This window comes from Seriola aureovittata, chromosome 1 (genome assembly GCF_021018895.1).
Source record: "Seriola aureovittata isolate HTS-2021-v1 ecotype China chromosome 1, ASM2101889v1, whole genome shotgun sequence".
Taxonomy (NCBI): Eukaryota; Metazoa; Chordata; class Actinopteri; order Carangiformes; family Carangidae; genus Seriola; species Seriola aureovittata.
Window position 1 is genome coordinate 7,388,684 of NC_079364.1, and position 23,461 is coordinate 7,412,144.

A 23,461-nucleotide genomic window follows, 5' to 3' on the forward strand; every position below is an offset into this window, starting at 1 on the left:
GGGAGACTCACCTGAAGGAATCACCTCCTGGGAGGTCAGTTTACTTCTACTTTACTACTTTGTCTTCTAAACACAATTCTAAATTGATGCTCAGTTGTCATTTTTTTTGACAGCTAAGGGATTAATAGCTTACTACTTGCATTAAGTACTCAGTGGATTTAATGAGATCATGGTCTTAAACATTTAGATTACTCTCTTAGTCTAATATTCATCTCTATTTCAATATAGCACTAAATAAATGCCAAACCAACATGAGTTTAAGTCATTGGACAGGTATTTAGATCCATGGTATTAGGTAGATTATAAACAATATAATATTGAATATTGAATAATATTGAATATTCTTCTCAAAATAGTTTGCAATAGTAGAAACTGTTATTTTCTCATCATGTTTCTAAGTAAAAGTGAGAACAGTGAGATGGCAGAAGGACACAAAGAGTGCAGCAAGGGGGAGACAAAACTCCTTGTAACTTCATCTTGTGTAGTATTTTGCTTCATCATGAAATCTGGAAAATGCTGTGTTCAAATAATAATTGTCATCACATGTGATATGTACTATATCATATTTTCATTTTGACATTTTTTCATTCTTCTACAACGACTACAAATGTGACAGTGGTTCTCCCTGTGGTGTCTGCCTTTTTTATTCTGACCTTGGTTACCGCCTATATGACTCCCAAAGGCACCACTGATACTCTTTAATGTTGCGAGCACCCACAGGAGAGCTTGTCACAGTCACAGACACCATTACTAATGTATCCTCTGGAGCTCTGAAACACAACATTAAAACATTTAAGGTATCTTACCATTATATGATGGGCCCCAAATCAATTGTGATGCAAACAAAAGGAGGAAGGTACACAGTATACACTTTTAATGTTTGTATTTTACACATCAGCAGCACTGCTGAAGAAATCAATAGGAATACCAGACTGGAAATCAATACATTCACCAAGCAACAACAGTAAAATAAACACATTTACTAATGACCTGGTCCTGGTTTATGAGAAACTGTGTTTACAATCCACTCTGTCTGCAAAAAAAGCTGTGTCATCTCTGCTGCAGGTCTTTAAACATTATCAGAGGAGATAGGTTTTCACCTGGAAGCTCAAAACAAATGGAGGTGAAGATTTCTGTCTTCTCTGCCACCATCTGGCTAACAAAAAAAATTGCAGCTATTGAATAGATAGCAGTGCAGCAGATCTCATCTCATGTCAGCTCTTACAGTGCTTATAAAAAGTATGTAAAATAATTTTTTTTCGCCTCACAACACTGACCAAAGTAGATTTAATGTGGCTTTATTTTTGATCAGCATGAGAAAGAAACTGTCAAAGTGGAAACAGATCTGTACAAAATGATCTAAATCAATACTTGTTTGACAGAGTATTCACCGCTTCCAAGTCAGTATTACATGCGCAGTTGGCAGCATTGTAGCCTTGGGTCTGTGTGGACAGGTCTCTATCAGCTTTGCACATGTGGAATTTTTCCCCCATTGTTCTTTGTAAAATCTGTGTTGGGCTGCACGGGGATTGAATGAACAGCCTTTTCCCCAAATCCACATGTAGACATATTCTCAACTGGATAGAGATCTGGACTCTGAGTCTGTAGCCACTTTATGGTTTATGCTTTGGGCTCATTGTTTTTGTTGGAAATCAATTGTTCTCTCAAGTTGCAGATTTCCTGCACACTGCATCACCTTTTCATTTAGCATTTTCCCCCTACAATGTTGGTGCATTGATTTTACTCTCTACTCTCAAAAGCCCTGCAGATTCAGGTGTATTTATACTCCAATCAGCTGAAAGCCTTTGACTTCTCACAGGTGATCTCCATTAAACTGATTATGTGACTTCTATTACCACTTGGTAAATTAAAGATGGTGAATACTTAGCCAAACTAGTGTTTTGTGTTTTATTATAATATGTTATTTATATGTCAATTATCTTAGATTACATTGTATAAGTCTGTTTTTACTTTGAATTTAAATGATATTTTTCTTTGTTGCCAATGAAGCATGCAGGTTTTGCACCCTTTAAAGTCAGGTTCTCCAGGCAGGTTGAGTCCTGTGCTTAATTATTTTTAATAAAAGAGGAAATAAGGATATGAAGTTTTTTTTGTTTTTTTTACGGGAATATTGGTGAAATGTTCATCTGGAGTTAAGCAATAATCCATACATTCATAGCAGATTCAAATTATAAAAATAATCTTTTAATGTAAACTATATATTCAGTGCACAAAGAACAAATGTACAAAACATAAACTTGACACATTGATTGAAACATAACGTAAACATGTTAAAATTATCAATTAACATGGTCTTGTGAGTTAATATCATCTTAATTAGTTAAAGTGATCAGCATAAATAGGACTGTAAATAAATTATGAGCCTATTCTCTCTGCCTCCAAACATCCTTGGCGAGCAGGTTGTCGTAATTTATTTCCCCAGTGGACTTCTACTTGGGCCATTTGCATCTGTGAATAAAAGAGGGATCATTTAGAAATATAAAATATGCATGAATTCAGACGCCGGAGAGCTCTAAATGTCTGTCGCTCTGTCAGCCCTCGCCGTGGATGAACCTGAACTCAGGAGCTTTAGAAACAGATCACTTTTATTCAGTTCATCTTGCATCTTCAAAATTCATTTGCTCACTTTTCCTGTTTCCCAGCAACTGTTTAATAACTTCCTCACTACATTTTCCCCTCAACATTATCATTTCACTTGTTGCTTATATGATAACGACAATTTCTGAGCATGTCTTTTGTGTGTCTGATGTCACTTTGGAGTATAGACTAGAGTAATTAAACGTGTCAGTGGGAAACAAACAGATTATCATATTAAATCCTCTGTCTGGCATACTTGCAGGAGGCTTGATCAAAACGCTGACGCTTGTGGGCGCAGATTGAAGAGTTGAGTTGGCAGCGATGGATCGCTCTTGGTTGAAGAGTTGGTGCAGGTTTGGGAAGACAGTCACAGCGCTCCACATCTATCTCACAATCGGGCATCCATGAACTGAATGGAAACTCTAAACAGGAGGTAATAATGTCAGTACATAAAATATTCTTCATTTTAGCTGAATCTCTGTATGAACATCGACAATTTGGTCATACTTTGATAATGAATTTACAGCATATTCAATTCACTTTAATATGTCAGTAAAAGAAAAAAAGAAAAAAAGGAACATATTCTCTAGATATGATATACCTGGATTTTGGATTTTGAGCTAACTGCTAACATGCTCACATGCTCATGATTACATGCTTATGTTTAGAAGATATAATGTTTGCCATGTTCGCCATCTGCATTAGGGGGGGTTAATAACATACTAATTTTTGCTAATTAGCACTAAACACAAAGTACAGCTGAGGTTTGTGGTGATGTCATTAGTTTTACATGTATTTGGTAATACACCAGAATCATTAGGATACATTATGAAGAAACTACAATTGTCTTTTCATAGTTTTATGCCAATTCATCCAACACACACACACACACACACGCACACGTGCATACGCGCGCGAACATACATACACACACACACACACACACACACACACACACACACACACACACACACACACACACACACACACACACACACACACACACACACACACACACACACACACACACACACCTGGTGTACTGGAAGGGTAAGATATGCATCTGTCAGTGGAACAATCCCAGATCAACCCACTGGCACAAAGTCTCCTGGAGTCCTCTGTCTCTGACAGCTGGCCCATTGGAGAGCACCTGCCAATGATGGATTAGACCGGATGGATTAGAAAATATCACAACAAATTCAGCTGAGAAATAAGACTAAGGTTCTGGACTCACCCACTGCTCCTGTGAGGTTGAGCATTACGTCGTATTATGGCGGGCTCCATGCACCTGCACTCTGTATGATTAGCTACTTTTATTAGCACAGGTTCTGGTACAAACTTGAACGGAATGACACTAAGGACCTGAAACACACACATACACACACACACAAAATAGTGTAAGAGTGTTTGTTCTCAAACCCTCAGAAAAAGGTTAAATAAAAATATCATCTGGGATTTGGTCACTCACAGTTTTATTCACATATACAGCAGTTGTGTTTCTGCAGGTGACGCCCTCTTGATTGCAGCAACCACTGCACCTGTCAGTAGGAAAATCATTTCACATCTGGGTAAAGTGATGTGCATGGCACAAACTTCAGTATAAAACAGTGCCATACATTCAGGGCACATACACTATGACTTTTCTCAAAGTCAGCCACAAAGAAATTACGTGCACCAAGTGCTTCACATGAAAAGTTAAAACTATTATTACTACTAGGATAAATACACAGTGACAGAGCTTAGCTGACCATAAAGACTGTAAACAGAGGGGCACAGCTAGCCTGGATCTGCCTATAGGTAGGCTAACAAAATCCTACCTCCTACCAGCTCCTCTAAGGCTCGGTTTTTTAAAAGCCAGTCTCTTTGTCATCTCAACCTCACGGTTACAAGAAGACTCCAGTAAGTTGCTGGACAGTTGCCAGGCTAGCTGTTTTCTCTCTTTTACCAATCCTTATGCTAAAAACTAAGCTAAGCTTCATATTTACTCTTCAGACATGAGAGTGGTATTGTCCTCCTCCTCCTTCATCCCCTAACTTTTGGCAGGAAAGCAAATAAGAGCCTTTCCCAAAATTTTCAACTCTTCCTTTAACAATATGATTAAAAAACATATTAAAACAGCCTCACAAATAGCTGTGAACTGATATTAAAGAGATTCGCTGTGTCATATGAAACACAAGGTGCCTGTTGTTTGAGGACCTATGCAGCCTTGTTTCAACATTTGTCAACACAATGACTGCAGACAAGTTGTGTGGCTTTGAGTGTTAGGTAGGATGCAAGGACAACACCATATATTTGAGCTTCAAGTTGTTGAAATTGTGGATCAGGCTTCATATTAAACAAACCTGTGTATGGACACACAAGGTGGCTTGAAGAACATTGAGGGGTCGGTGCCTAGCTCCTTGGCCACGTCAACGCATGTTTCCCTTGGCATACACTGAGTCCGCTGCCACTCTTCATCTATGGCTGAATGCAAGACACGCAATCTTCACAACCACATCAACACACATAAACAGGCTTGCACGTAACACATACTGTATGTTTCACCCAACCTTTAAGTATCTCCAGGCTGTAAGATTCGCCAGCGTAGCGCGTAGAGCGGTGTGACCCTACTGAAGGCGGAGAAGAGAGGGTCTCTGTCTGGGCCTCTGGCTGCTGCAGTCTCAGACGACACTTCCACAACTTCCAGTCGGGAAAGTCTGCGAGCCTCAGCAACTCATCCAGGCTGGAGGCTGACCGCACTTTGCTTTCCCACTGCTTCATTACCTGCAGGGATCACAGCCAGTCATCTTTTCATGTCTTACATTAACACAAATACATAGAAAACCCTAATTTTTGGTCTTTCATTTAATTGATATCGTTGTGCCTGTCTTTTTGGGATGTAGTGTTGATTTTGTTAACGAACACTAAGACAAAATGTGTTCATCAATACCCGTTGTTTCCATGACTAAGACAAGACGATGACGAGATGGCACTGACATCTTTAAACACTACCTGTGACTGTTTTCTTTTCAACGCAGCCGTTATGTTGACAGCACAGTGAGGAGTACCTCACGGGTAGTTAACAAGACACCAACAAGGCTCGAGTGAAAGAAGTGAGATGATATTTTGGCCCATTTTCATCACATTAAGGATGAAAAAAAAATACCAAATGCATCACTTTATCAAAGGGAAAGCAAAGTGGCCATAAAACAGCTGGTGAGACTACCACAAACCTGAGGAGACACATTAAGGCTCACCAGAAGAAAGTGAGGTAAAGTAACGAAACAAAAGCTAAATTAAGCCAACTACTGAAGGCAGTGTGGTAATATTATGTATTAGAATCTCCCAACAACAGGGGGATTGCTACATTGCTTGTAGATGGGGATTTAGTCTCACTGAAAGTCAGAAGCCCAGTCAGCTATGTTGTCTAACCTTTGACTAAAACTAGACTAAAATGTCAAGTGTTTTCGTCGACTACAGCGAGACTAAACTGTTTATGTTTTTCTTTGACTAACATGAGACTTAATGGACTAAAATTGACAAAAAATTTTAACTATCATGGACTTTTTTTATCTAAGGACTAAGACTAAATCTAAATATAGCAGACAAAATTAACTATTGGGATGGAAATGCTGTGAGCTTTCAAAATCAAACATTTATTTGAATGATTCTTTGTAAATTTATTTGAAAGCAAGTTATGAGTAGAATCACAGTCTCTTTAATGTTGAGTCTGCGTCCACAATTTTTTATTAGTGGCATTAGTGAATATTACTGAGGGCGTATTGAGAAACATGCCCGATTCCATGTTGGTTTAAGGTGAGCATGATCTGTAATCCAAAATCACTCTTTCACTCACAGACTCTTAGTTTTGTTAAACAAAACATTCAAGCAAAAGATAAGCAAGTAAAATGTTAGAAAAGCTGAACTTAATAACATTAACGATACTAAGAGCTACATTGTGCATTGTGCATCATTTTCTGCTAACGTGCTTTACACTGAGTTGATATGATGTTTGCTGTAGTGTGGAGTGACTCGGAGACTTTGGCCTTATGTCACTCCTATTAATCAAAGTGTGATTTTCAACAGCTGAAGCAGCATCTTTGTCTGCTCCGGTCTGTCTTCACGTCTCTCTGTCTCTGAATGCTGCTCATTTCTGAAGTCCCTGCTAACAAAGGACATGCATTTATATATACAAGAGGAATGAGATGAAACCAGATTTAATCCCATGACTTCGAAAATATATGGACCCTAGCCAGCTAAGCCACCAGTAAGGACTTTGAGAGGAGGCAACAGTGTCATCCACTTAAAAAGCACATGTCCGGTATGTACACATACATATACATACTGACACACAGTTTAAAGTATTAACAGAGAGGAGAAGAGATGTGATTCTGGGGTGGGAGAGAATAATAAAACCACCTGTCATGCTGCTACCACAGAGGAGCAAAGTTCCCATGGAGACATAAACCAGAACGAAATGGAAGCACAATCGATTGGATGCGGAGTCCAATACTTAAGTTTTTCTTTTTTTTCCTAATCATGAAATGTAATGTCAAGCACTGAATCCAAAATTATGTCTTATGTGAAAGATTTTTACAGCTTTGTTTTTGTTTCAACTTGTTGAAATTTTAATAGACTTTAAAGAGCCAAGGGTGTGATCTGTCTGAGTGAGAGAGGGGAGAGTTAAAATTTAGGAGCTCATTTTTGAGGCAGGAAAGTCAAAGCCTGATACCCGATGGTGGGTCTGCCACCGGGGCGTAGGCACATCTGAGCGGACAGTCATGCACTTGTCTGCGCAATGTTTGTTTCATTTACTCTGGACAACCATAATGATCCGAGCCCTCTGATGTGTTCAGTGTGTTGCAGAACAGAGGGTGGGGCAGGTTGGCTGGCTGACTGCTTCCACTTAAATCAGAGAAACAACAGAAAATAGGGAGGTTTCCCCTCTGCAATTTCTACCAGGGGATAGACCAAGTAATGAAAAGCAGAGGGGGGGGGGGGCTCAGAGAGGGATGACAGGAACTGAACGAGAGGTAAAGATGGGGAGGGTTTAAATAGAGAGGAACATAATGGAGATGAATGATGGCTTGAGAAAGAAAACCGATTTAAGTAGTAAGAGTGAAAAAGAGGGGAGAATTGGTTGAATAGTCCCTCTGACGCAGATACAATGTTGACGAGCATTTCCCCTTTTAGCCTCATGCAAGCGTGCACATGACTGCAGTGATGTCAGTTTTGATTTCAGTGGACAGAGCACAGTGAGCACATGTGAGTGTACTGCACTCTCAACAGCTGTTCAAGTGGGGATTCATGAGTGAAAAAAAGAGGCTACGCAACACCGCGAGAACAAGTGAAATCAATCCCCGAATCATCAAGTAGACGGGGAAGTTAAAGTTATACATCAGCTCCAAAAAAAAAGCAGTCAACTGCAAGAGATTATTACATACGTGAAGACATAAAGCTTTCATGCCACACTTACCCTGCTTCCTACCTCTCTGTGCATGCTGTGTCCCACGTTTATCCAGCTCAGCTCCACCACCAGAGTCACCAAGCAGGAGAGTCTGCACAGTGTCCGTTTCATTGTCATCATCATCCCTTGGCTCCGCTCGCTTTCTCTGAGCAGCACTCAGCAGTATGAACTTGTCTTCTCTTACTGCTGGCAGACAGCACTAAGAACCGACTGCCTCTCTGACTCAGTTTCCCAGACCAGCTGAGTCCCTCAGACCACACACACACTCAGTCTTCTCAGTGCAAGTATGTGCAACACAAACTCTTCCAGCTTCACAGTACAGAGAGTGTGTGTGTGCCTTAGCCAGACGTAACCTGTCACAGCAACCCAGACACCCGTGAGCCAAATGGAGAGAGGCCTTTAAAACATATAACTTTTACTGCTGAAGCTTTGATGCAGAACCTGAGGTGTCCAGTTAAATAACAACACTACTAGAAGTCAGAAGTTGAAAATTACCAAAAGAAAGAAAATGAAAGTCAAGATTCCAATGAAGACTCCTTATCAGCGAACTCTGTCCAAACGGATTGAAGGCCTGTGAGGTATCACAGGGCCTCGTGCTAGATGATCTGAACAAAGTCCTCTCTGCTCAAACTCTTTTCTTCTTTATATTCCTACCACCTGGAAGGCTGCTGGCCTCTGGTTTCCCTTAGCTGTTAATTTCAATGGTAACAATATCTGTGTGTTAAACTTTTCCCTCTGTCACTCCTCAGTTCTCTAGATCGTAGTGTCCAAAGACAAAAGGTCCTGAGGTGCAAGAATGGCCACACAATCCCTTCCTCTAAGATCTGGGCTAATTCTGACAGAGCTATTGAGAAGCTTGTATGTCTGCCTTTATGTCTCTCCTCCTCTTGCCGATCGCTCTGCCATGAAGCGTGCCTTTTTATTTGCTTGTGTGTCCCCTTGTTGCTTTCTTAATATCTGTCTGTTAAGTGATCAAGTCCTCTGGCTGTTAAATTCCCTATCAGTGTCTTCTCCTCTGCAGTTGCCAAACCGCACACAGCCAAAGAGCAGTAACATGTGTTTTAAATGTGATCCAGACGTCCGTAACGTGTGAGGGGAAATAGGATGCCAGCACCACCCCTGTCCCACCGACACCCCACCCCCCTCGCCCATCCAGGCCCATTTGACTCAGCATGTAGTGTACATAATGGATTAAATATGAGAACAGAATTTTTAATTTGTATGCCAATGAGGAACAGCAGCCTGGGCATCTGTTCTGTAAGCTGCAAAACCAATACTTATAATAATAATAATAATAATTATAGTAATAATGAAACATGCAAAAACTTTTTTTTTTTTTTTACAACATATTTATGTGGTAGGTTTTTGGTTATTGAGGTCATGTAATATGTAATAACTGGAACACTGATTCCTTTTGTTTAACAGCAGCTGGATTTAAAAAAAAGTTGATTGCTTTCAGCAGAATCTGCAGCACATGAATGTGTGCCATCAAACATCAAAACAGTGGTTGTACTGTTATACTTAATTGAAGTGCAGTATGCTAAGTTATCTTCATAACAATGTGTGAAAGCAGCTTTCAGAATTTCATAACAGCTCTGCCAAAGAGTTATTACAGAACTAAAATTTAACGAGGGAAGTGCAGAGCAGTTGGATGCAGATTTTCCCTAAAAATCTATACTTTACAAGGGAGAGGGGGTAAACTACTACTGTGCTAACAATGGGGCATGTCATTCACTCCCACATGAAGCACTGGGACATATAACAAGTTAAAACAGATGCTGGAAAGTACATACAGCATATATTTAGAAGTGTTTTCAAACATCAAACTTTTACCTTCGTTTTGTACTTAATTATCACAAACAAATATCTCTATAAATATGTTTGAGTGCAACAGCGTAGTGTTTAGACAGAATCTCTGATCTTGGATCTCCATTTTATGGCCCTTTCAAAGCCATTTCTGCCACTCTGGTAGTCCCTGATGGCCTGACTGATCTCTTCTTCTGTGGTCATTACAAATGGACCTGAAGGGCAGACAAAACTAAATTATTTCAGTGGTAGATTGAGGTCTGTTTGTGACTTCTGAAACACACCATGGATTTTTTTTCGTTCAGTGACATGGAGGGAATAACTCAAATCACGTACCGTGTTGTACCACGGGCTCTTTGAGTGGTTCTCCAGCAATTAGCACAAAATGGGAAACTTCAGAGCCCTGAGGAGGAAATAAAAGGCAGAGCTATCATCTTTGTCAGTGTGTGAAGTGGACTGACTACAGCCTTTCGTTTGTCATTTCAAAATCAGTGGTCCCAAGCCCAGGGATCAGGACCTCTTCAATAGGTCTCAATAGAGTATATCTCTTTGGTTCACATGATGATTAAAAAAAGAAAATCATATATTTCTGTTTTTAATTTTTTTTTTACTTTTGTCTAAAGCTTTTTTTCTATAAATGAAATACTGGATATTTTCTTGGGACAAGAAAAAAAAATCCCTTTTTGATTGAACGCCTCACAATAAGACCAAAACCTGTGAGGGTGAGTAGAGCAGATCGCTCATGGAAAAATGTTTGGGAGCCACTGGTCTTGATACAGAGAACTCAAGTTTCTCACCTTGTTTTCTACCTGGACACAGTCTCCATCTCCAAACACGACTGTGTGATGGGCCTCCACCCTCTGCTGCTCCTGATCCGGGCCTTGAGAAGAGGAAAACGCCAACGCTCATTCATATTGAACACTGTCTGTCTATGATGCTGTTAAGAAATAATACACACAATAAACCTGCTCTGTTTGGTATTACCATTTAATTATTCATCCAAGACCAGTTTACTTGCTGTTAATGAGCTGACAGTTGCATCAATAAAAAATAATTACTTCTGTTTGATAAATGTCGGGACACCACAGATCTTTGTAGCATAACAAAATAGAAATATAGGCACCTGCATGTTTCAGACATTCTGACCTGGTTAAGCAGTTTGTTTGCACACTGCACAACATACTGACACTAAACACTGAGAAAGCCAGACACTTCCACTTGTGGTCGACCCATTCATCAAAGCCAGCTGGTTCTGATTTAGCCAGACTACATGTAGAGTTGGAGACTTAACATTCAAATAACTTCTTTAATCTCAGCAGCCATTTTCATCCTCTCGTGTCATCCGACATCTGACAGAGATTACAACCACAGAGACAGAGAGAGATCCTGCAGTGTAATGATGGAGAATAATCAAATCACAATGAAATTTTGTGAAAGAATATCGTAAGGGGAATTCTGAACGAAAACAACAGGTTCCAACAAACCAACAAAGCCGCTGAAAATTAGTTTGCTGTCTGAAAGGGTTTGTTCTCATGCGAGGGGAATTCCCTGATCACATGTTGTCGTCCAAAACAGCAGGAAATGCAGTATTTTACAGTATAAGGTCAAACAGCAACTTACAACATGTGGGTAAGGTGATTGATATGAAGCCAAACTCTAAGATGGTCATATTTTATGCACAGTAGTGCAATGATTTTTTTCCTGTGATGTTGGGTAAATTTCAGATTGAACTGGTTTAGTCTAAAGCCTGAACACATCATAGTTTAGTGACAGTATGAATCCATCAAGCTTTAAAGTGGAACACATGGGCCTTTTGGCTGCATGCAGAAGGGAGGTTGCGATTGGACCGAGATCACACACGTTTGTAACATAGATATGACAGCGGGAAGAGCGGAGAGGGAGGTGAGGGAGTGATCAAATACACGGACAAGAGTGCACACGTCCAACTAAGACTGTTCGTAACACCATGGTTATTTGTGATTTCTTCTTATGTTAATCTGAAGTGTTAGTCAGTATGATGATCTAAAAGCTAAAGCTGAAATAAAAAGGGTGTGGAGTGAGACTTTGTTAACTCACCAAGATGAATGGATCCTGATAAAGTGTAGATGAATGTAGTCCATCCTGTCAGACACAGAGATATTTTATAACTGATATATGTGAAGTAAAGAAGTTGGTGAACCGCTTCAAAAAGAAGAGAAGAGAGAGAGGTTCAGAGCCTCTCTTCTGCTCACCGACCTGTTGTTACTTGAGCTCTTTTAGTTCTTAAACCCACAAATTTATATTCTTATGGATCAACAGTTCAAATAAAACTCAACTTTTTTTTGCCACGTGGAAGATTCAGAAGGTGTGAACATAACATTGACGTATCACCAGGTTTTAATTTGACACAGTGAGCTTGTTAGCAAACAGTTGCTTATTTACACATCCAACAGTTCCAGAGAAACATTACCACTACGTTAGCTGTTTTAGGTGTCTATCATCTCCGGAGGGAAATATCATGCTCTACAGCTACATAAATGTTCCACTGTGTTCACCAGCTGTTTGCTAAGTGGTTCTGTCTGGGCAGGTAGTGTACAGTGGATTTTTAGAGTTTTTTTTTTTTTTCCTGGAAACAGCTGCCTGCTGTAGCTGAAACTGATGCTGTGAGAGTGGTGAGAGCTTAACAGTGAGCGGAAACTTGCTATAAAGCTTCACAAAACTAAAGGGAACTGCAAATTCAGCTGATAATTCTCTGAAGGGCCATCCATTTTACACATTGTTACTATAAAAGTATAGTTTTAACCACTTTAAATGCAATTAAGCTACAAAATTAAAGTGGCACTCCAAAAATTTTAAACATGTAGCTCAGTTTAGTCAGGACAAGAAGTACTAAACCTGTGAGGAATGTTTTATAATGTCATGATTAGTAAAAGATAATATCCAGTTGCATTATTGTAAGATAATGTAGGATCTAATGTTCTTGGAGGTTGGTATCAAGTTTGTTTAATCTGTACAAAAAAACAATTATTCACACAGACTTTCTGCCAGAAATAACAGTCACATATTGAGTCAACTGAATAAAATAAAGCTGATCGGACTGAAACGCTGTCTAATGCTTTTTAAACAGAGAAGACTTTAAATTACACTTCAGGTGTAACTCAGCTTTGACTGCAGGGAGGGAATCGACAGAAATACACATTACTAATAGGTTGAGCCACAGACAAAGCAAGGCTGTAACGCCAACACCCCTGAGTGTGCTGAACTGATGAAGGGTGAGTTTCATCAGTTATAATGAAGGTAAAGAAAGTGCTATTTCTAAGCAGAGCCTGTTCTTTTCATTTCCATGTTATGTTCTTACATGTTGTGGTAAACAAGATCGTCTCATAACAAGGACACTTCAGAATACATGTATGCTTCCAGTAACAGGAAATGAAGAAAAATGAGGACGGGCGGCCTAAGGTCGGTCTTTGTGTAAGCATCATCACAGACCATTCTGGCACTTATTATTGTTATCAACCATCCATTTATAGGTAAACTGTGCTGAATCTCCTACCTGAGGGGACTGGCTGCACATGTAGGGCCCCTGTCTCCAGCCTGAAGTCCAGATACAGGGTTGGCGTCCTTGTGAAGACCTTAGACTACAGGAAAAAAGAAAGTTAGTCAGAAAATATGCACGTTCTCCAGACACACAAACAGCCACAAGAATTAAATATTTTGTACATAACAGAAAAACTCATTCAGACAAACTCTGACATAGTGGCACCAGTGACTTTCATGGTCATTTGTTTACAACTTGAGAACCGCCTACGCTGCTGTTCCCTTTAAATGGGTTGTGAACAATGACTTCAATTGGCATTGCTTTGGCTTCACAATCTGCTAATCATCCCAGAGTTTTTCAGAGATACAATGCCAGAATTTGTCATTGGTAGTTCCACAGCTCACATTTCTTCCACAGCTCAAACAGTTTTGTGTGTTATTTTTTATGTGTTTCTATTTGGATTTTATAAATGTTAGTGAGACATTGACACAGGTCCATGACCTCACTGCACATCTGCACTTAATGCTCATGACCTTAAAGAAACTCTCTGAATTGAGGTTTTGCAAAGAGGAAGCGTGGATGAGAAAGTGAGCAAAGTGAAGGAAATGAAAGCACCTGCTTTTTCTTACTAGTTCTTAGTTCCTATTTTGTGCAAGATTACTACGGATGTATCAGCAAAATTGTGCAGTTTAGGGCAAGTTACCTGGAAAACACAATGAATTAGTCATTAGAATATTACTCATCGTAAACTAAAGAGTAAAGTTTGGTTACTTTGGTTACGTGGCCCTGCTCCACTACAGATGACTTTTACAAACTCTAAGCTTTTACACATGTAGAAACACAGAAAACAAGACAATGTAGTTTGACAGTCAGTCAGTCTATGTTTTGCATGCCCAGCTAACTGATCACAGTGAAGCTGTCAGGGTCACACATCCACCAAACCAAGCCAGGAAAGAACACACAACATACTGTATAATAAGACAGCGCTCGAGTTACTGGATGCTGCATTTCTCCTCCTTTCCTCGCACCAAGCAGACAGACAGACACAGTCAGCAAATAAGTGAGGGACATAGTGGAGCATTTAGTAGCTAAAGAGCCAGATATTTCCCTCAGGAGTTAGTAGAGACCAAAGACAGAGCTAAAAGTGAGTGGCCTCAGAGAATACTCAGACCCCTTCAAAATTGTCACTTTTGTTCATCAATATACACCAAACAACTAATAATGATGAAGAGCAAACAAACCCTGAAATCAGTCCTTTACAAAAATATATTTAGACCCTCTTCTGTGACACTCTCGTGGCAAGGAGCATCCTGTTTGCTTTAATTATGCTTGAGATGCATCTAGAAGTTGATATGAGTCCACCTGAGACAATCCAAATTGTAATTGGACACAGTTTAGAAAATCATCTGTGTATATAAAGTTCCACAATTCAGACCGCATGTCAGGGCAAAAGCCATGAAGTCCGAGGAACTCTCTGTAGACTGCCGGGATAAAACTGTGGTGAGGCATAGATCGGAGCAAGGGTATTAAACCACTTCTAAAGCTTTGAGTGTTTGCAGTAACACACTGACCTCTGTCAGTGTGAAATGGAAGAAGTAGGAAATACCAGGACTGTTTCTAAAAAGGAGGCCATACTAAGTAACCTGGCAAGAAGGGCCTTGGTCAGGGAGGTGAACAGAACAGTCGCTCTGAAGGAATGTTAATGAAAGATTTCAGTTTATGATTTTAAATACAGTGACCAGTTATAATAGATATAAATAATGACACAATCTTGGTGAAAATGTACACAGTGACTTTTACCACTGGGACGTGTGTAACTTTGAAATCCTACATATAGGGACCATAAACTTTCAGTTCTTTGACCATTTATTGATTTCTTACTTTTAGGTAGGCCTGCTCAGTAAGAATTTCTCCTCTTTCTTCTGTTGTTTATTTTTTATAATCAAATACATATTGTGACTCATTCATTCTTGTCCCTACCACTTCAAACTGCAGTTAAGAGTGTCTTCTTACGACAGCAACATGTAAAGAGTGATCTGGATCAAGCTGACCTCAAACCAGTCTGTAAAGGTATTATCTGTAGAAACCCAAACCTTTGAGCATCATACAGTACAAATACAACACATGTAGTGAAATGTATGTTTGTCACTGTGATCTGCCCTGCAGTCACCCTGTACATTACACACACAACCATACTACATAACAATGCATATTTACCTTCACTCTCAACGTCAGGCCTAAGTTTGTCATCACTTCTCACTTCCTCAAACAGTTTCCACATAAACTTATAAATATATACAAACACACACAAACACACAAACCGCTGGAAAACTCACTGGGACAATCTGCTTCTCATTTGCTGTTTCCTCTTTTCAGACAGGCACTCACACTAACACTGGTCAAATTGTCTGTTTAACAGACACTCCCTCAAACACTCAAAACACACACACACACACATATATGAATGCATGCACATTTATTTCATTGTTCGTCATTTGTTCCTGTTTGCCTCGAGCGTCCAGCAAATGAGCAATCACCATGAGATCAGCAGCTACCAGGAAAGTAAACATCATGATCAGCTTCAAAGTGCCTTTCTGACTGTGGCTTGACTTAATGATGTTGTGATGATATCACCATAGGCAAATTGTGGAGATTCTCACACACACACACACACACACACACACACACACACACACACACACACACACACACACACACACACACACACACACACCTTTGCACCTAAAGCTTCTCCAGATATCACAGCGACTCTGACTCCTCCCTGGCTGGGTTTGGGGATCTCTGAGCCTTTCAGCTCCTGGTACGCTGGCTCCACCATCTTGTCTTTCCTCGGCAGGTTCACCCACAGCTGTAAGCCCACCACCGGCTCCTCCGATACGGGCATTTCGGCATGGACCACCCCCCGTCCTGCCGTCATCCACTGGTACACAAGGAGACATATTTTAAATATAGTTTCTAATAACATTGTACTTGTCCCTTTTTTTTTTTTTAAGTTGTATTAAAAATGGGAAGATTTTTATGAGATTTTCTAGTGCTTATACGTAGCACTGGGAATAGCATGACCAATCAGTTGGCTGCTCCATCACCTGGGTCCAGGGAGAAATAATTCAAAAAAAGTTGGAGGAATTGTGATGAAATTTTGTAAAGACAGAAATGTTCCTCAAGAGATGTGTTGCTGTAATTCTGGCGATCCCCTGATTTTTCATCTAGTGCCACCCGCAAGACAAAATTCATGCTTCTCCGGTGAATTGCAGTATCTCCACATCGACAAGATAGATTGGCACAAAATTTGATCCCAACATTCACAGTTGCTAAATAATGTATCCTAACTACCTTATGACCTTTCATCTTGTCTTACCATTTTGACATTTTTGGCTCAAGTTGAAATGTCCCAACAACAATTGGATATACCGTAGTGCAATCTGGTGGAGACAGTTATGTAGTTTTGTCCCCCTCAGGATGAATTCTAATAACTCTGGTGATCAAACTAACCCAGCCTCACTTTCACTTTGTGTGCGGTACTAATTAGTGTATGTCAGAGGCACGAGCACAACCCCACAGTCTTTGTCAGTGAAACACCTGCTGCTGTCATAGTGGTGCATTATAAAGTCACTGTTTGTGCCTTGATTGTGGTCTGTGGTTGTAAAAGCATGGGCAGACCAATGTTGTCACAGATTGTAGCTTATATCTTATGTGCTGGAAGTGTACGCTGAAGCGTGAAAAAATAAATATGTAATGAATGAATAATATTTAAATATAACTGCAGTTGGCTGGTGGAAAGCACCACTTTCAATGCAAGCACCTGTCACTCAGGCGTTGTCCTTTTTGGATTAAAAAAAAAAAAGATAAATTCATTGCACAAGAAGCTGAGGAAATTGCAAAAAAAAAAAAAAAAAGAAAATTCCAGAAACTCTGATAGTGAAATAAATGGAAACAACTGGCATGAAACATTAGATAAACACAGTACACAAACTTAATCCCGTTATTATATATGAATAATGTTGAGCAGTGTCATGCAGAAAATGAGATTCGTGGGGCTGCTATGCACAAACACCACTTTGGACGTCAAACTAAAGCAAGACAAAAGTGAGTTTCAGTAAAATACAGATACATTCTTCCGACAGGTTTCTGAATATAATTGAATAATAAATTCTAACACAAAAAGCCAAACCAATAAATTTGAAAGAAGAAATATTTAGCATAAAAATCTGTTTAAGGAGTGGAGTTTAAAAAAAAAAAAAAAAAAAAAAAGCATGTGTTTCAGGTAGTGAGTCGAAACACTGGATGAAAGGAAGTTTAGTTTAACTGCTTCTGCTTCTGCTTTAGGCCAGCTGGAAATTTCCACTCTCGAGCTTTGCTTTAATGCAGCTAGCCACTGATAATTCATCTGTGACTGTTCATCATGCCGTTGGGTTTCTTTTATTGCTGCGTGCTGGGTATTTACTGTGAGGAGGATCTACAGGATAATAAAACATGCAACAGAGAAGGAAGGCAGCACACAACTGTGCAGGGCTTGAAATGAAATGAATCAGTGGATCAGATAAAATCTAAAATATCTAATATTATATAATAAATATGCAGCCTAACTTGGAAATAAGCTGCCAGCTTGGGTAGATACAGTCCTGATAAAGATGGGACTATGTATGAAAATATGACGACTGTAATTCAGTAACTATTTAAGTTACAACTTGAGCTAAAATTGTTCCTTTCAGTTATGTGTCTGCGCAGACAATAGTGTGATTTTAAAATACAGATTTTCCCTCAAATGGATATACACAGCTGTGGAACTCATTCATTCATTCATTAACTGAGACCGTTTTGTCTGTTGGCACGTTGTCTTCACCACTTCCTTTAATGAAACCCTGCTTTAATCTGAGACAGTGTTTGAGCTTTCCCTAAAGGACGGGCAGGCGTCTGTTTGAGCATTTGCAGCTCCCATGTGACGTCCAAGGCTACAGAGGGTGCACATGGTGGGTTAGAGCAAATTCAGCTGAACTGACTGAGCCTCTGCTACAGATTGAAGCTGAGTCAGCAGGCTGTGTATGTGTGAGTGTGTGTGTGTGTGTCAATGTGACTTTACTACTTTAAAAACACAGGAAACAACCCACAGGGCATGATATCCAATTAGTGTGAGTGCACAACATTATAATGCATATGTAATGAGTTTGTGGGGATTTGTGCACCAAAAGGCTTAAGTCTTCTTCTGCTCTTGCAGCTTGTGAACTGAATGTTTCTGATTCAAGTGAATGACTTAGACTCATAGATAACAATGATCCCGCTGTTAGATAATATCTGAACAAAAAAGAACATATGTCCACTTTATTTTGCAATGTTATTAATGGCAAAGTGAATGGAATAGTTTGACATATTGGGAAATATGCTGAGATTTATGTCTCTGAGTCAAATATCAAACTACAGTTTGTTAGCCTTGGACAAAGTCAGGCTTCCCCCTGTTTCCAGTTATCATGCTAACCTGTAGCGTCATATTTACTGTACAATTCCAAAATGCCAAACTATTTCTTTAAAAAATAAATAAAATGAACATTACTTGCAGATCTCCGGGTTTCAGTCGTCCTGAATGGCCACAGAAGTCTTCATGGGCTGTGATCCCCTCCAAGACATATGTTACCTGTTTGATCACACACACACACACACACACACCACACACACACACACACACACACACACACACACACACACACACACACACACACACACACAGATGAAGTTATATGTTATATTTCAAAACAAATATAAAGAAGTGGTGCAATGGTTTTTCAATTTAATTTTATCAATTTTTTATTATTTTTCCACCTCTATTAGAGATTAATGAAAGTAATTTTAAATAAGTGAAATACCATGATCCAGGTTGTAAACTATGAGCTTACAAACAAGTGCTGCGTCAACACTAAAAGCATGTGTGCGCTCGTCTCACTACGCCCAAGTGGTTAGACTGGACAGGAAGAGAGGTGCTGCGTCTGGAGTCATGGGTTCAAAGGCGAACATCTGTAAGGGAGGAAAGCTCAGGCCCCTGCAGTGAGCTGCCTGTGATCTGTCTCCACAGCTGTGTGATTTCAAAAGTCATGTGAGTGTGAGCAAACACACCTGCTGAAAGGCATGCTGGGAGTGTAGGCCTAGCCCTGTCCAACCACACTGGGAGATTTAAGTTGCATCTACCAAATCAAATACACTAGGAGGAGCGTCTGGCAATCTAAGGACAATATCTGCCATGTTACCTCCACTCATCAGTGAATACAGGCAAATTTAAGAATAACTTTGGAATACCTGGTGACATTTAACTACAATTTAAAAAACACTGAACAGGCTTGTGGCGAATGGGTGTGCATTAGGCTCAAATTTAGAGGGGACATATTTATTCATGATGCCTTTTTCAAAAACAAATTTCCAACAAAGTGGCTCACAGAGTGGGAGCCAGAATAAGAGAACATTATTATATTTTCCATTCCTTTGGGCCTGAAATGAAAATGCATTTGACCACACATTGTTCCACTTCACTCAGACACACAGCAGAAACCAGTAAAGCCCAGGCAAAACCAAAAAGGCTGTCCATTTCTAAAGCTACAATAAAATGGCACATCGCTTATTGGATAAATGAGGGGCGCAACTATTCTGTAACTATTCAATTTCCAAACGGTGCTCACTTGCCATTACTAACAGCAGCTTTAACTGACTTGGCCACGTCAGCGCAGGGGAGCAAGCTATAAAAAGAACACTGACGTATGACTGACCTTATAAAGTCGTTACAGCTATTGCATTAGACATACAGACTGTTCTCGTCTGTGGTTCCCCGATGGTGGAACACAGCTAACAGATGCTATCAGAGCAGGGGCACCCCTCTCTATCTTCAAGAATCTCTTCAACACCCATCTCTTCTGAGTGCACCACCTTTCCTAACACCTCTTAACGCCCTAACATGCCTGACTAGCACTTATTATAAACTTGAACTGACTTCCTTGCACTTATTAAATAGATGTAGTACTTAGTACTTGCACCCAGGTCTCCTGCTGCACTGAAGCTTTAATGATGTCCCTCACACTTTGGATAAAAGCCTCTGCCAAATGAGGCAATGTATCACACTGAGCAAACAAGAAGCAACTTTATCATTCATCAGGAGCTGTGTTTCTGTCCATCTAACAAATTTAAGTCCAATATTCCCTCCCCTTTCAGGTCTGTTCTTGTTCTCTACCAAGAAGGAAATAGCTGCTAATGCTAATGCTCGCTGGCTATTATTGGTTATCTTTGTCTGCTGCTAGGAGGCAGCATACAGTGGGTTTGTCAATAGCCTGGTGTTGACAGACCCATTCATGTGAATGGGTCTGGAACCTCTCAGTTCACTTTGTCAAGTAAATACAATCAATTACTCATTTCCAATACTAATACTACAGTCAGACATGAATTGAAGACGACTCAATGACAAAATGAAAGGAAGGAAAGGTGAGGAATAGGGGTGTTGCAATATACCGCTACTGATGATAACTGTCATATTTAAAGATTAAATATTGAAATTGTGTTAATACTACATATGATAATATGATGATGGCTGATTTTAGGCTTTGTTGATCTTTTCTTTATCGGTTCATCTGGTTACCTTTTCGCTATCCACTCAGTGTAATTGTTGTTTTTGTATGCTTTTGTCTCTCTCTACCTCGTTGCACTTATATTATAATTCATTTGCCACAAAATACTCAAAAACACACAATATATAAAGTTAAAGATGAATTTCTATAGATATTGCAATAATATCGTTATTGTTCTTTATTTTGGCCATGACAATGTGAAAATCTGATATCATGACAAGCGTAGTGGGAAATAAAGACAGAGGGGAAGCTGGACTGTACTAACGGAGTAGGTTTTACATATGTAATTAAACACTGAAGCAGACTTCATTGTTATAAAGTATTCAAAAGTAGAGCTTCATCATCTGACAGGAGTTTGTCTTGGTTTATGGGAATAAAAGCTTCAATCTTAATATGTGTATGTACAGTAACGTGATCACATTCGACAAGTTCAAGAAGAACAAAGTGTGGAGACAAAGTACATTAGTTTCAAATGCACAGAATACTAAAAAAAAAATCCAAGGATGGTTCCACAAAAACATCAGAAGCAAGGGCAATTCCTCTCTTTCAAAATAGGGAATTTTTTTTTGTGAGTTGTCATGAATTTTTTTCTTAAAATCAAACCTTTCTCGGCTGAATATGAGTTTATACAAACGAAACAGTACAAGCTTATATCACACCTCCGATATCGCTGGCTTTCTGTATGATCTTTGAAATCTACAAACCTCAAACATCACTCATGGAAAGCAAAGTGTTAACTTGCTTTGTGGTCACTGTCCTGTTGTCGCCATCTGGTGATAAAAATAGGAATCACCCCCTCAGTAATACTTGTTGGTTGTTATGTTCCTTTTTTTTTGTTGTTTGGTTAAAGCAGCTGTAACATTTCAATACTATTATATTGTTTTGAGACAGTAAGGAACTCTAAATAGTTCAGAAAGCCTAAAATTATAGTCAAATACACTTACAGTCTCAAATCCTCTGTGAGGATGGTCTGGAAAACCTGACGGCTTGCTCACTCTAAACTCATCCAACATCAGGAAGGGATCCAGGTTCCTCAGCTGGAAATAAAAATGTACAGTATTAAACGAATTGCAAATGACTGTTAGCGTGCTGTGTTTTACAGTTGAGCTACATTAACATGCTGCATAACTTACCTCCTTTCTGCCAATGCTCCTGCGGACACGAGCGCCGACTCCCTCTGCCTGTTCCACACTCAGAACTGTCCTTTCCACTTTTCTCACGTTCATTGTGCTGGGAAACATTTGAGCAGTCACTACAAAACATCAAATACACAGTAATGTTCATCAAAATGGACATAAAAAACATGTATGGAGCCAATAAAATGGCTTATTTCTAAAAAGAAAATATATTTCTTTTGCACAAACACCCTGATAGATAAAACATACAATTATAGCTTCTTTACCAGTGTCCAGTGACATAAAACGTTTTTCTCTTCATTATCTAATAAGGGTGTTGTAGAAACATCCCAAATTAATTTCTAAGGGTACAGAAGAATATATTCTTCACATTAAAGGTCTGGAAGCAAAAAATCTTATCATCTTTATTGCAATTCATAGTGTTATTGTCAAAGTAGCCTTTGTTGTAAGTCAAAAAGGACCAAAACTGGATTGAGGAGGAGAGACCTGTCAGATGAATTTACCAAAATAAAATACTGCAGAGTAACATGATATGACAAAATAACCGGAAAGGTCACGCAATCGTTGGGTTTCCCCAGTTTCAAAATACTCTTCTCGGTGAACAGGAGGGTCTCAGCGGCCTGGATGGTGCAGTGACTGAAACACACCAACTGATCTGACATCAGCGAGCTCCTGCTGAGTGGATCAGCTGATCAGTCAGCTGAGCGGGTCAGCTGCTCATCAGCTGATCTCAGCGCTGCTGCTGCTATTGACGGATTGGTTTCTCATAACTTTCGCTACATTCATTTCAGTCACTTCCCATTAAATGTTATCGCAGCAGCTGCTCATCATTTTACCTGCTGGAAAAAACGGACCCTCTGCAGAATTATAAGAGCAGGAAGCAGTTTCTGACCGAGGTGTTTCTTAGTGCCTATTTATTAACTGCACGACTACTTAATCACATTTATTTTATGCGTGACGTGTCATATGCTCTTTACCTGAGGGTAAACTTACGAATCACCTGACGCGAACAGCACCTTTATTCTAACATTAGCTACTGCCAGCGGTAAAATGCATCGAAAAACACCTCAGAGACTAACTTAGGTGTTGAATTTCCCGATTACAGCCAAACGCCCACCCACCTGGAAGCAAAAGACATCATGTCCTGACACTGTTTTGATAGTTTTGACTGTTTTTTGCGGCGTCATTTCGAAGCCCACCTGTGTCCTGTGGTGACTGCGCCTCCTCAGGTGTGATTGCCATGCGGAAGTCAGGCAGGGGGCGTGTCTTAAGAAGATACTACCACAGTGTGAATCACTGTCTGTAGTAATCGGTGCGGATCGAAAGCCAAATTAGACTT

General features: G+C 39.7%; 2 protein-coding genes across 8 annotated transcripts; both read right to left on the reverse strand.

Annotated features, from left to right (window-relative positions):
* Window positions 1-2,183: 2,183 nt before the first annotated feature.
* vegfd (vascular endothelial growth factor D) lies at window positions 2,184-9,103 on the reverse strand. 2 transcript variants are annotated; one of them, XM_056380380.1, is made up of 8 exons: window positions 8,066-9,103; window positions 5,148-5,361; window positions 4,941-5,061; window positions 4,067-4,136; window positions 3,833-3,960; window positions 3,633-3,748; window positions 2,855-3,020; window positions 2,184-2,469 (listed from the first exon to the last, which is right to left on the reverse strand). In XM_056380380.1, the coding sequence occupies exons 1-8, from the start codon at window positions 8,165-8,167 to the stop codon at window positions 2,451-2,453; spliced, it is 936 nt and encodes a 311-aa protein (XP_056236355.1). In that variant the 5' UTR covers window positions 8,168-9,103; the 3' UTR covers window positions 2,184-2,450. The 2 variants fall into 2 exon arrangements, with proteins under 2 accessions (XP_056236355.1, XP_056236348.1); XM_056380373.1 differs by having other exon boundaries at window positions 8,054-9,103.
* A 720-nt stretch (window positions 9,104-9,823) lies between these two features.
* On the reverse strand, window positions 9,824-23,375 carry pir (pirin). 6 transcript variants are annotated; one of them, XM_056380419.1, is made up of 10 exons: window positions 23,244-23,375; window positions 22,120-22,238; window positions 21,931-22,023; window positions 18,937-19,017; window positions 16,102-16,308; window positions 13,383-13,467; window positions 11,927-11,971; window positions 10,648-10,730; window positions 10,187-10,253; window positions 9,824-10,065 (listed from the first exon to the last, which is right to left on the reverse strand). In XM_056380419.1, the coding sequence occupies exons 2-10, from the start codon at window positions 22,225-22,227 to the stop codon at window positions 9,947-9,949; spliced, it is 888 nt and encodes a 295-aa protein (XP_056236394.1). In that variant the 5' UTR covers window positions 22,228-22,238; window positions 23,244-23,375; the 3' UTR covers window positions 9,824-9,946. The 6 variants fall into 6 exon arrangements, with proteins under 6 accessions (XP_056236394.1, XP_056236368.1, XP_056236386.1 ...); XM_056380393.1 differs by having other exon boundaries at window positions 23,322-23,369; XM_056380411.1 differs by having other exon boundaries at window positions 22,120-22,216; window positions 23,244-23,362.
* Between the last annotated feature and the right edge of the window lie 86 nt (window positions 23,376-23,461).

What these genes read in the sequence shown, in the direction of transcription:
- vegfd (XM_056380373.1), bottom strand. Translation starts at nt 8,167, where the DNA reads ATGATGATGACAATGAAACGGACACTGTGCAGACTCTCCTGCTTGGTG. An exon ending in ACAGAGAGGTAGGAAGCAGG is followed by an intron (nt 5,362 to 8,053) that starts GTAAGTGTGGCA and finishes TGATCCCTGCAG; the next exon opens with GTAATGAAGCAGTGGGAAAG. An exon ending in CAACCTCACAGGAGCAGTGG is followed by an intron (nt 3,749 to 3,832) that starts GTGAGTCCAGAA and finishes CATCATTGGCAG; the next exon opens with GTGCTCTCCAATGGGCCAGC.
- pir (XM_056380393.1), bottom strand. Translation starts at nt 23,364, where the DNA reads ATGGCAATCACACCTGAGGAGGCGCAGTCACCACAGGACACAG. An exon ending in CTCACAGAGGATTTGAGACT is followed by an intron (nt 19,018 to 21,930) that starts GTAAGTGTATTT and finishes GTGATCAAACAG; the next exon opens with GTAACATATGTCTTGGAGGG. An exon ending in AGAGCCCGTGGTACAACACG is followed by an intron (nt 10,066 to 10,186) that starts GTACGTGATTTG and finishes TCTGCCCTTCAG; the next exon opens with GTCCATTTGTAATGACCACA.